General features: G+C 39.3%; 1 protein-coding gene across 8 annotated transcripts in view; it reads left to right on the top strand.

The window, feature by feature from the left end:
- Window positions 1–13,179, top strand: part of NCOA7 (nuclear receptor coactivator 7) — a 91,134-nt gene that overhangs the window by 60,453 nt on the left and 17,502 nt on the right. For 6 of the 8 annotated variants that reach the window (XM_032682092.1, XM_032682090.1, XM_032682091.1 and 3 more), the window contains 6 exons: window positions 3,688–3,767; window positions 4,630–4,737; window positions 6,163–6,264; window positions 7,310–7,435; window positions 9,761–9,945; window positions 11,373–12,439. In XM_032682092.1, coding sequence (XP_032537983.1) covers window positions 3,688–3,767; window positions 4,630–4,737; window positions 6,163–6,264; window positions 7,310–7,435; window positions 9,761–9,945; window positions 11,373–12,439 — 1,668 coding nt within the window. The remainder of the gene's footprint in view (window positions 1–3,687; window positions 3,768–4,629; window positions 4,738–6,162; window positions 6,265–7,309; window positions 7,436–9,760; window positions 9,946–11,372; window positions 12,440–13,179) is intronic. The other 2 variants (XM_032682096.1, XM_032682097.1) reach the window with 1 other exon arrangement.

Here is a 13,179-nt window from a genome sequence, read left to right as displayed (position 1 = left end):
CAGAGAGGTTCAGTCCACCCACACTGCCCTTTTCCTAAAAATGCAGTGTGATCAAATTTGCATTAGCACCTAGTAACTTCTCATTGTTGTGCAATCCCATCTCCAGTGTACATGCAGTGCAGAAGAACTTGGGAGGCAGAACCATGAGTCATTTCACCACTAAGCAAATGTTCAAAAAGTAGACAGTGACAGTTGTTTTAAAGCCTGTGGAGCTCTTCATCTAATTCTGCCTGAAAGAAATGTGGTTTCTGAGGGACTCCATCATGCCTGCATATGCTCTGGGTGCCTTTGGGACTACTGTTAGAGCTATTGCCTTCAGATCATGTCAGAAAAAGATTGGCTTCCTGAAGGAGAAATTAGAGAAGGGAACTGGAGAGATAGTATGTGGTGGTGTGCTTAGCCAGGCTTCCCGCTCACTGTGCTGTAAACCATTCATGTAGAGCACAATTTGTGACCTTGGCCTCGCTACATGTACAGTATGTGGGGCGTAGCAGTACCTGTCAAATTAAACGGATTCATTGCAATTTTTTATTCTGAAGATCTGAATTTTTTAATTTATGATTTTAAATCTTTATATGTACAATTAAAAATATAGACTAGTTAAGACTTTGCACTATTCAAATTGATATGATGTGGTTTTGGATTGCCCAAGCCTGCCTAGTAGTTAGGCTCAAGTGTAAGAACGGTGTTCAGAGCTCCTTGTTGTTGGGGTAGGAAAAAAAAAAGGGACTAGAGGGTAGAGGAACAAAAGCATCCAAACAGAAAGTGTAAGGTTTTGGTTTCAGAAGACAAGTAAGTTTACAGACTGTGACTGCTTCTTTTCGCCTGTAGCTAAACAGGCTATACAACATATATTCTTGCACATAGATGTGCAAGAAAAGCAAGTGTCCAATTGTTCAACTTATTTAGAATTTATTAATATTTATTGGCAAAAGGAGGACTGTATTATGTTTAGTCTAAACTCAGCTTGTCTTTTGAACTTTTTTTCTTGTCTGTATGGTTTGGTGTTTTCAACTATGTGTGCATATTTAGTTCACTCTTCTGTATTGCACCATACTTGTGTTTAGGACCATACTAAATAGACTCACAGTCCTGTCAGCCAAGAACTAGAGCATATTGTATGTCTCCTTTGAACACAGCATTTCAAGTTACAGCTTTTCACTGGATAGTATTTTTTAGTCTCCAAACTTTACAGTCCGTGCAATTAGGGGTACCTGGAAAATACAGTGTATTTCACAGAGGGAGAGAGAGAGGTGTCCTATCTCCCAGGGAGGAAACTGTAGGGGAGAAAGTTGTCTGTATTGCTATTTTGTGGTCATCTTTTGCCACAGTGGCATAGTGGTTGCTGTCATGCTCAGCTCTCAGTCACAGTTTCCAAAGACAAAGCTTTGGAACAAAAAATGTTTAGCTATAACCAACATCATAAGCTCTTCAGAGAAACTGGTTTTATTGCATATTGTTATTTCTCCCATCCACACCCAGACTTAAACTTTTTCACATTCAACAGGTACAAAGTCTCTCTCCCTACATCTGTCTGGGCTACTTTATTTCCACACCTCCAAGGTCATACTGGTGCGTGTCTAGTTAGTGTCAAATAATTACTCTTAACTGTTTCCTACCTTGTGTACTGTTTCAGATATAAGTAAAGGTTAAAATATCTGAAAACTTGTCTACTTTTTCCAGTTAGGCCAAATAATTTACTAGAAGATTAAGTCTGCCTATCAACCTTTCTTTTATTTCTCCAGTCATAGGTTGCAAACAGCTTAGGTGGTTTGCCTGCATGGGTGTGATATGTAGTTCTAGTTATCCTGGAGTAACCAAAATGGTACCTCCTATTAGCACAAAATAATGTATACTCACTCATTGTTAATTGGGGGAGCTTCTTCAGACAGCATTGTGCCATATTGGCAGTTGTGTGTAGATAATGGATAAAGAAAACATCCAGTATTTGTCACTTTTTTTGTCTTCATATTGTTATTTTGTTTCTGATAGTTTAATATTGTGCCCTGCTAATGCTGTCTTTACCTATTTTTCCATCCTTCAGCACAGACTGCTTTGACTTTGATCATAGGAAGGTGGTGAAACAATGGTGAAAATACAAATGGTCAGAAAAAGTTTCACTGTGGGTCTCCAGTCTCGGAGATGAAATATCTGAGATGATTGATGCTCTATCCCAAAATGCTGTTAGAGAAAAGCCAGCATCATCCTAATCTTTCTCTTTCTACCTCTGTCATTCATGCCATGTGTACTATCCACGTGTACTTAAATTGTGTATGTTTAGGTCCCTACATGTTTTCTGCCTCTGTTGTATCCCTAACCAGTGTACTTCTCGTGACTGCATCCCTGGCAGGTGGGGAGTGGGGTAAGCTGGCAGTACTGCCTGGATGTGTGTTCAGGGCTCTTGTGAGTCTCTTCTGACTGAAGGAGATAGTCCCTCCAGTAACCTCTGGGAGACACTGCGGCAGCTCCACAGCACTAATCTTGCTGTAGACATGGGCCGGCAGAAGGATCAGGTGCAGCATGATTCTCGACCCCTCCTTGTTTCTTGTGTACATTACAGTGGGACAGGCCAGTCCTCGCCCTTCTTTTTACTATCTGCCTCTTGCTCCCTGGAAATAGCAAAGGTTGCAGCAAAGCCTGAATGCAAGTCAGAAGCCCTGTGCTGCCATTCCCTGCCCTTTCCCTCCTGATCTTCCAGAGCTGCCAGCTTGGACCACAGGAAGGTGGAAGGACAGCATCTCTGGGCTCTTGGTTCTGGCTGCTGGTTTTGCTGGGCCCAGCCTTGCATTGTCTTCTCGCCTCTTCCCATCTTGTTCAGGCTGCAGCAACCTGCTGGAGACAGCAGGACCTTCCTGAGGGGTTGGGGCGATCAGGCTGGGTGAGCAGGGCAGCCATGAATTGCCTCACCATGCCCCATCCCCACTCGTGGAGCTGGGGCTGCATGCTGCCCTCACCTCCCCCAGGTATGTGGGTGTGGGTCTGGGTCTGGCTGTGGAAGGCGAGACCCATGGGGCTGGGGCTGGCTGGGCAGCTGGCATCATGCCTGATCCTTGGCTTCACTCACCCACTGCTGTAGTAAAAATTGGGAATCTCTACCTTGTTCATGCTGCTGAGAGCTCCTGAGTGCCTTTTGGGTCCTGCAAGGGTTTCTGCAAGGGTAGTGGGTTTTGTACTGCAGCTGATAGGAAACGTCTTCTGCACGAACTTTGTGCTTTCTCATGCTTGACCGTATACATGCATGTTTTGCAGAACTCTTGGCATACTTTTAGATTCAGAGTTTAAAATAGTATTTAAATATAATGTACTTGTGGTGAAGTGGTGATTGATCAGTATTGTGTTCGTACCAAGGTAATAGCAGTGCATCCATTCATCTGCTGGTACAAAGTACTTGCATCCAACACCTGAATTATGTAGGAATCACAGAGGAAAACACAGGAGCAGTACTGTATTGATATGGTATTATGTATACGTTACTCTTGCAGAGTTCCTGAATGATTACTAAATCTGCTGTATTTGATGAAGTTCTGCTTGCCTTACAATGCAATTTTAAGGCCTAATAGGTATTTTTAATGTCTTCTCTTGTTCCTGTTCACAGCTCCTTTTTGCACATCCTGTAGATCACTTTCAAAACATGCTGAAAGACAAAAATTTTGAAAGTCAATTACTTGAATTTTTTTTTCTCTTTAGATGACAATCAAAACAAAACCAATGAAAAGAAAGAGAAGAAAATGGTTTCTCAGAAACCCCATGGTACCATAGAATACACTGTAAGTATTGGTTTGTGGTGTGTTCATATCTGCTTTTTGAAAGTGGAGCTGTTGAGGTCAAGAGGGAGGCAGTGGCACAAAACTGAAAGCACTTAGTAAATAATTTTGAAGTTTACACCTGTCTCAATAGGGATTGCTCCAAATATTGTTGTACGGGGAGAGCTAGGCTGACATCCTGAATCTGTTCAGCCCGGGTCCTCTGTCTTTTCTTGCAGCTGCCAATTCTATTTTTACTTCTACATTATAGCTCTCTAGTAGAGCAATTGTTTTGTTATTCTGAAAAATACTTCCATTCCCACAGTGTTGCTAAGGTCATCAAGTGGTTGGCCTGTGCTTGGTCTCGAGATGGTGAGACCTCTTTGGCTATACTGGAGCAGGACAGCAGCATGCTGCTGTGGCAGCTCAGAGGACTAGCTCTGCCCAGAAAGTCTGTGTGAGCTGTCAGGACCCTAAACAGGGACTGCACTCAACTCTCTCTCATGCAGAGCTGCTGTGGAAGGTGAGTGTCCCAGCTGGGAACAACACAAATGCCTGATGTGCTGTGACTGCTGGAGGTGTAGTGAACTTTGCAGTGTTTGACCTTGCTCTCCTTGCCAGACCAGTTCTAAATACAGTGGTGCTGCTTTAAGGTTTTAACAGGAAAGAAGAGGGACATCTGTAACACCTCAGCACTTTATCTACTGTATAGTATGAGAGAAGAGTTGTGTCTTTTTTTTATGCTGGTCTGTCACTTAAGCTGTTAAATAGAGGGTGTGTTGAGGTCATCAAGTCTATTCCCTGAAAACAACCTGTTAGGTGGGTTTTGGTTCAGCTGGTGTGCTGAATGTTTTCACTATACCTTAAGCTTCAACTCTTTCTTCAGGCTGGAAATCAGGACACCATAAACAGCATAGCATTAAAGTTTAACGTCACCCCAAACAAGCTTGTGGAGCTCAATAAGCTTTTCACGCAGACCATTGTGCCAGGCCAGGTAAGTCTTTTATTTATTTGGGGTTTTTTTAATACCTGAAACATTATTATTTGCTATGTATTTAAAAGCTTTTTAGCACTTAGATATATCTTTTAGGTACTTGGATACAAGGATAAGGGGCAGTAATTTAAAGCCCTCCCTCAAAGTGAAACTTAGTAGATCATTACTTGGAGTGGGGGGGAAGGGAGAGCTTTGTAATTGCCATATCTGGCTTGTTATTTATGTGCTGTCACTAAAGCTTAAAGATGACTCTAAAGCTCAATAAGGTAATACAGTTGTTACAAGGGAGTTGAATTCTTGGCAAGTCTAAATAAATGCAATATATAATGCATTAAAGAATTACAAAGTTAGATACAGAAATTGAAATGGCTTTTTACCATTATGTTGGGAATGAGTCAGTCTCCTGTAAGATAAGAAATAAATGGAGAGAGAATTTTTTTAGGAGAGTCAAGTATCGGAAAGGCAAATATGGAGACTAACACCTGGTTCATGAAGAGTAGATCTCTACTTCTGCTTCACAGACATGAAGAGATTCAAGTGTCCTGATTTGCGTATAGGGAAACTGAGGCACAGAGAGATGGCTTGACTTACCTAAGAATACCCAGCAGACAAAAGCTGGGATAAGGAAAATAGTTTCATTTTTCTGAACATTTTTAGTTTAAAACTAAACTGTGAACATTTTTTTAAATTTAGAAATATCTTTCTTTACTCTGAGACTTGGAACAAATTACTCTCTTTTTATTTGGGGTGGAGGTCCAAAGGTGTACTGCAATTCTAGTACTCTTGTACTAAAAATCTGTAATGTTCACTGTGAGGGAATGTGGAAACTCAAACAAAGCATTGCGTTTTTATATACACTTATATTAGCATTGTACATTTGGGATTTTTTTCTTACAATCGTAGTAGATGCTAAAATGCTGCTTCATATAAAGAATATTTTCTTAGATTTGGAGATGCAAATATGTTTTTGGAAACAGACAACCTGTAGTGAAGTGTTATAAACTTCTAGCACTAAAAATCCCTCTTTTTCAGCAATGGCCTTCACTTTAGAGCAGAATTTGTTTTCACAAGTTAATGGTTATTAATAGTAATTTTGCAGTTACTTGTTTTCTAGTTGGCGGTAGTTGCAAGACAGCCTGGGATTGCAAATCTGAGGGGGGAAAAAAGGAGGTTCCCAATCTGTGGAATGTGTTTTATTCTCTTGCCTGTGCTGCAAATCAAAATGTAGAGCTAGATCCTGCAATTAGACCTGCATGTGCCCCACTATCATCATCTACGAAGGGCTTTAGAATAAGTAGTTGTTAAGGAGTGCATTGCAGTCATGAGTGATCAATATTGTGGTGTCTTTCTAGAAGAATGTTGTATTTATATTGAATAACCTTTTACAGCTTGTGCCTTACTGTTCTGAAATGTGTTTGTATTTAGATTCTCTTTGTGCCAGAGACAAGCGCTGCCAGACTGTCGTCTTTTAGTCCTGGTGCTCCTGTTTCTCCTTCTTCATCAGATGCTGAATATGACAAACTCCCTGTAAGTCAGACATGGGTTCACTGGTCTTAAACTCTCAAAATATTTTCTGATTCTGAAGTTGAGATTCAAGGCTGTGTAAATAGCAGTTTTTTTGAGGTTACAGGCCTTGTGTGTAGTGTATTGTATAAAATTAATTTGCTGTACTACAAAATTTACCATATCTTAAAAAAAATTCCAAAGTAAGGAAATTCTGTCAGAATTACAAGTTCAATTGGGCCCAGAGTCTATCAAAACAACTGAAAATAGTCCAGTGTGTAATTTTTAAAGAATAGAAAGTCAAATATGAAAAATTATTTAGTGTTTCACACTGGAGATTTTTATGCTGCTCTACAGTCCAGAGTCTTGAATCCTGCATTGGGATCCTTGAACAGAGAGGCTGTTAGTTTACTCTGAGCAGTCAGTATCTTTCTAGTTAAACATATTATGGTGGTACCCATATATAGACTTGTCTTTAGACAAGACTGCAGGATTTAATCTTTGTGAAAGGCCTTGGCACAGCTGATCTTTCATTTTCTTTAGAAGGATGATTGGCTATGATGATTTTTAGGCAGTTTAGCTGCCTTTAACATCTTTAATATTGGCTGATGTAAAAGTAATTAGTTATTTCAAATCCATAACTAATGAAAAGGAAAGTGGAGAGAAGCTTAGAGTGAATAACTGTGTTTAACCTTAGCCTTATGCCTCTGTGCCACCTGCGCAGGGAATCACACTAGTGCTCTATGAGCAGAGGTCTTCAGTGTAGATGATGTGGCAGGGCAGGCCCTCTCTTAATGAGAGTGCATCACTGAATTTTGGTGAGCTGACTTGCCTTGAGGTTTTTTAATTTTTTACCTGTTGTTTGTATGGAGGTTTTTTTGTAATGTTACAAGGGTTTTTTTCCATACAGGGTGCTGTGGGAAGTGAACATACATACATACATAACCATTGCTTTTCTTCCTTAAGCAAAAGGAAAATAGTTGTTTGAACCTGGCCTTTTAGTTTTTCAAAATCTAAAAGTATAGTATTCTGATCCTGTTGCTCTGCACTGAACTTTTTCTTTTCTAAGGATGCTGATTTGGCAAGAAAGGCTTTCAAACCAGTTGAGAGAGTCTTGTCCTCTACTTCAGAAGAGGATGAGCCTGTGGTTGTCAAATTTTTAAAAATGAATTGTCGTTACTTCACAGATGGTAAGGTAGGTGAAACCTGACTTTTGGGCATTGTTTGAGATTCTTTAAAAGCAAAATTTCTTTGGATAAGTAAGAGATGAATAGTGGGGGAGTCAAATGTGCTCCATGTTTTTAAAGAATGTAAACGTTAGGTTGGCTTTATCTGTTACTGCTGTGCTTATTGATACTGTGATAATATGCTGTATAATGTTGTTCTTTCAGTTGTTTAATTTGTTATGCTAATAGCTTTATGAAAGAATAGCTCTTCTACCCGTCATTATTCCATTACTATGTCTTACCAGTTATCTGTGTGAGAGTGCATTGCTATAGAGTGCATAGAGAAAGAAAACTGCACTTTAGAGTTATGACATGTCAGGATTAGTTGTCCAAGTTCCATTAAATTGTGCAACAGCTTTATAAAATGAGTACATGCCAATCTATTTCATTTATGACTTCAAGATAAATTTTAACTATTCCCAGAGCAGTGTTTCCAAATATGTCCATGATGCTTCTGCACTTTCTAATTAGTGTTGTGCAAGCCCTAATAAAAAGATAAATATTGCTTTATACAACCTTTTCTTTCTGTTTTGTGGAAGCATTCTTGTAATATATGTGTACCCACCACGACTGCAAACCCTAAATTACAGCAGCTGTTTTAGAAGCAAAGGCACAAAGCTTGGGTAGTATTTTAACCTGCTTTGCTTCTCAAGGTTGCAAGACACTGTCTTCTTGAACCGCCTACTTTGATATATCTACTCTTGTTGACTGTGGTTTCAGTTAGATATCTGCATGTTTGGTTTTCAAATTCTCTGGAATTTGTAATACTGGATATGCTAATCATTGTCATTTCAACGTATTTTTTCCCTTAGTCCTGACTAAGATGGATGTGTTTACACCTACAGTTTCTGGCTTCAGTGGATGTAGACTGTATTTAACCACTCTGCAATTTTGCAGTCTGCTATTTTGTAGAAAGTAATAGAGAACTACTTGGTGTCTTGCATGTAAATTAGGGCAATACTGTCACTTTGTATGTGATGCTTGTTAGGTGCAGAGGATACAGATTGCCAGTTTTATGGCTGCAGGACTGAAAAAGTAATTTGCAGTCAGAACAATTTAAAATGAGATGGCTTCTTTGCCAGCGTAGCTAAAATCTAAAATCCCTTGTTGCCTGGCTTCCCGCAGTGGGAAGCACAGCCTATTGATGTATTGCTTTTCTGGCTATACTAGAGTTACATTACATGTCTCTGCATTTGGCTTCGATTCTTTGACCCAAACACAAACCAGGCTTGTGAACTGGGTCATACAGGAAAAGCAAATGTGAAATACATACGGACTTTGCTTTACAGAGGAGCAGGCATTCATGTACTCACTTGCTAATGCCAAGCCATCAGCTTGATATCTTATTCATTAAAAACAAACAAACAAACCAAGCTTGTGGTCTTTTACCTGCCTATTTGTGAGACTTCCTTGGCTTACCTTGCAGATGACCTTGAATAGTTAATAATATCTGCAGTGTGAGTCACTCCAGTTGATCTGTGGCTCCTATTTGTCAGTTGTCATGATTTACACACAGCTTCTGAGTTGGTCTGGTGAATTTTGTAACTCCTCTGAAGGAGAGGGTGCAGGAGAGAGACATTGGAAATATCCTTTGTAAATCTTGAAAAATGGTCAGTTGCCACGAGTTGATGTTGAGTAATGGCTGATGCAGCCTCTTTCAAATTCATGGGTAGAACACGTTTTGAAGAATTAAATATGTCCTCTACAGCTGTGCAAAATACACTTGGATCGGTAGTAGAAGCTGCTTCTATTTTGGGGAGAAGATCTCTTGTATCAGATCCCTATATAGAGAAGCTTTTTGCATGTACCTCTGGGAGACTAGATCAAGGAGACCTATAGTGTAGCTTAGCATAGTAGCCTGGACATTTCCATGAGTAAGACTGCATTCAGGTGTGCTGGTTGCATGTAAATTCATGTATCAAATGAAGATGGCTGCATTTAGAATAAAAAACTACATCCTTTTTTAAAAAAATAAATCCACTAATCTATTTTGTTAGATTGATTAACAGTCACATTTTTATCTTGTAGTAGTCAGCACTGAAAGTTGAATAATTCAGATGTTCTTCCTTACCTGCAAAGAACTTGGTTGTTACTAAGACACTTTTTTCTTTGTTCTTCTTACAATGTCTGACTTGATGCAATTGGAAAACAGAATGTTTTATTAGCAAAGATTGCATGACACAGTATAAAGAGGAAGAAAGAGGTTTTGCTTTTTAGGATAATAGCCTAAAATCCAATAATAAATGATAAGTGCATTATATGTGATGTGCTCACTCTCTCTTCTCCTGTTTTAGGGTGTAGTTGGAGGAGTCATGATAGTAACTCCAAACAATATCATGTTTGACCCACATAAATCTGATCCTCTGGTAATTGAGAATGGCTGTGAAGAATACGGGCTCATCTGCCCCATGGAGGAGGTTGTCTCAATAGCTCTCTACAATGACATCTCTCACATGAAGATTAAAGATGCATTGCCATCGTAAGGAGTGTTCTTTCCTGAACTTATATTTGTAGATTTTCAGTAAGGGTCATGGAAAAGGGGCAGGGGAGGGGGGGATGGAGGGGAAGAGTTTTAATGCAGCAGAGTAAAAAACAGGGGAGGAAAGTGCCAGCAAAGGAATGATTCACTTGTGTTGTTCTTCCACTTTCTTTTTAGAACACTAAAGTGGCATTAAAGGCAAATTGGTCATGCATATGAGAACCAAAGTGCAAAGGAGACCAGTACAAACCAGTAATTAATAAAAGCATTGGTGTCATGCTGTGGCTGGGCCCTTGCACTGACCTGTCTCTAGGGCTATTTCAGTGGAAGCAAATAGGGTTAGATTTGGAGCAATATTGTGTTACTAGGACTGTTCTGAGAGGAGTATTTAAAACTTTTAAAGATAACAGTACCTTAACTGCCATCTTCAGGACTTACAGAAATGCCAGTCTATGGAATACTTCTATTTCAAACCAGAAATGCATCGATAGTTATAATCTGTAATGCATAATAGACTTTCTGGGTGAGCTACTTTCTTTTATGCATAGACTAGGCAGTGCTTATGTATTTGTTCTAAGCAAGGTTTTGTTCTTACAGGCAATACCTGTTTGATCAGTGGAATTCATCATCTTCCCTCCATTTTCTCATTTCAAGAAAAACTTTCCAGATACTTGTTATGCTCATTACTAGAGTGTTTAGTAACTTCTTAGTAACCTTTAAGTGATGAGGATCTTGTATTCTCATTCACCTCAGACTTTTTTGCAGTAATGAAGAGCTCAAGTTTTATGATGATAGATTTTTTTCAAAATTTTCCATTTTGAAATGTTTTATGATTGTCCTGCTTTAAAAAGAAACGTTTGAGGAAGCTGCATTGAAACAGTATGTTTGCGTAATGGAGACAAATAAAAGGAAAAAAACCCAACTCTGTTGCCTGTTACTGTTTTGCAGTAAATATGTTCAAACAGGACATGACTTATCTCCAATTTGCTTTTTCTCAAAAATACGTTTGTACTGACTAGGGAAGCATGGATGGTTGTAGAGGTTGACTCATTGTCAGGTTTGGGAAATTACAGTATTAATATGATTTGAATGAAATTCCAGCAGCTAAATACATGTCCTGTGATTTTCTGTTACTGAACTTCTGTTGACTTGCACATTGTTATTACACGTGTACCATTTCTTCACCCATGTGGCATATTCTGCCAAGTGGCTTACTCATTTTATTTTGGTATTATCCTTTCAGCATTTTTCTCCATTTTCTTTAAAGTCACTTATTTCCAAAATTTTGTGTTTATTTTGGAGAAAATAATTTTTTATTGAGTGTCACAGTTTGTTTGTATATTATTTAGTTTTTCCTTTCAGTTTTTTTTTTTCTGTTTCCGTTTTGCTTTTAACATCCTATGTACATCCATCATTTCCCCTGACAGTGACATACCAAAGGATCTTTGTCCTCTGTACAGGCCAGGAGAATGGGAAGACCTATCCTCTGAGAAAGATATCAATCCTTTCAGCAAATTCAAATCCCTTAGCAAGGAGAAGAGGCAACAGAATGGGGATCCATCCGTTGCTCTGGGCTCCAAACAGATAAAGCCTTCAGATAAGGAAAAGTCTGCTGATTTTGAAGTTCTTCAGTCATCTGAGAGTACAGGCTCAATCAAATCAAATTCTGTGGAGTTTCCCAACAACATCACTGCCACTGAACATTTGGAAAAGTTTACTGTGGATCCATGTGCCAAGGACCCTTCTGGGGAAAAAAATGCTTCAGATATCAAAACCAAAGAAAAATCGCGTTTAGGAGAAGGAGAGGATGACTTCATTGAGCTGGAAAAGACATCATCTCATATGGATAGAGGGTTGGACAGGAAAATCTCAGTAATGGAAGGCTTGCTGGCAGACCCCCGGGACTTGGGGAGAACTAAGCAGCAGGTAACCAAACCTACTACAGAAGTCCAGGAGCACTTGACAGTTGATTCCTTGGAAAAAAAGGACAGTGTTGAACCTAAAGCTGACTTAGACTTAGAGCTGTGCGAAAAGCAAGATGTTATTCCAGAAGTAAACAAATGTGTCAGTTCCCCAACAGGTAAGGTGGAGAATGCATTGGACACTAAGAAAGAGCTAGAGAAAGATAAACTTATTGAATTTTACCTCAATAAAGATGGGAATGGGTCTCAGTCATCTGAAGACTTACACAAGGCTGAAATCCAGAAAGGTGAAAACAATAAAGCAATTGGCATAGACCTTACACTTAGCTGTTCAAAGTCCCAAGCTAATGAAGTCCATACAGTTAAAAGTATGGAGCTTGATTCCTGCTGTGTTGAAAGGAAAGCACCTTCATTAGAAATCAGCTCAGCAGCAGCAGAGGAAAAGAACCCGAAAGAGTCTGTGGACTCTTCCTTAGTACCAGCTATAGACAAGACCTGTCAAGAAACACAGTTAGACAATCAATCAGAAATCAGACTGTGGCTGCTGCAGAAAATTCAAGTGCCAATTGAAGGTAGGTCTCTGGTTATCCTTATTTCCTCTGAGACTTGGACAGCATTACGATGGTAACCTTTGAATTGATTGCATTCTGCTCTAAATTTCCTCTTTCCCTGGTCTCTTTTTTACTCTTGTATATTTCATTTTTATATTATCTGCTATCTTCAAATTCTCTAAGCTTCTAGTTTGATAAGTAGCTTGTGTGCTCTTCCCATATCCAGTGATCACTGTTTATATATCTTTACCTCTGTTTGCTGGGTTTAAGAAGGACAGTGAAATGTCATCCAGTTTCACTATTGACAAGGACACTTCATGGTCTATGAATTGTCACTCTGTATTGTGTCTGTTGGCTTATGGAAGTCTGTCAGTGTATTTCTGAGAGTATCCAAAGTAGTAGTGCATTGCTCTAAGGCAGGTTACCAAAGTATTCTTGACACTATTTGTGTATGTCAGGTGTCTTTCATGCTATGGAAACCCTTAAAGAAGTGATAAATAGGAATATATGTAGAGTCCTACTGACTGATCTTTTTTCCTGATTGTTACTGTGTTATCACAGGATTCAGGCTACTACTGGAAAGCATATAACAAAATGAAATCTTAGTTCAGGTAGTATGCACACTGATAGTATGCATACTACCATTTCTACCCAGTGCCTCCAAGCACTAGCGTGTCCTGGAGCATTGATGCTCCTCTCTTGGTAATTTAATGAACCTGTGGACATACCCTTGATCCATATCAGGTGGGGGGGATGATTAG

Source organism: Chiroxiphia lanceolata, chromosome 3 (assembly GCF_009829145.1).
Source record: "Chiroxiphia lanceolata isolate bChiLan1 chromosome 3, bChiLan1.pri, whole genome shotgun sequence".
Classification (NCBI taxonomy): Eukaryota; Metazoa; Chordata; class Aves; order Passeriformes; family Pipridae; genus Chiroxiphia; species Chiroxiphia lanceolata.
Note: the sequence above shows the minus strand (reverse complement) of the source record. Positions and strands in the feature narration are given on the sequence as shown.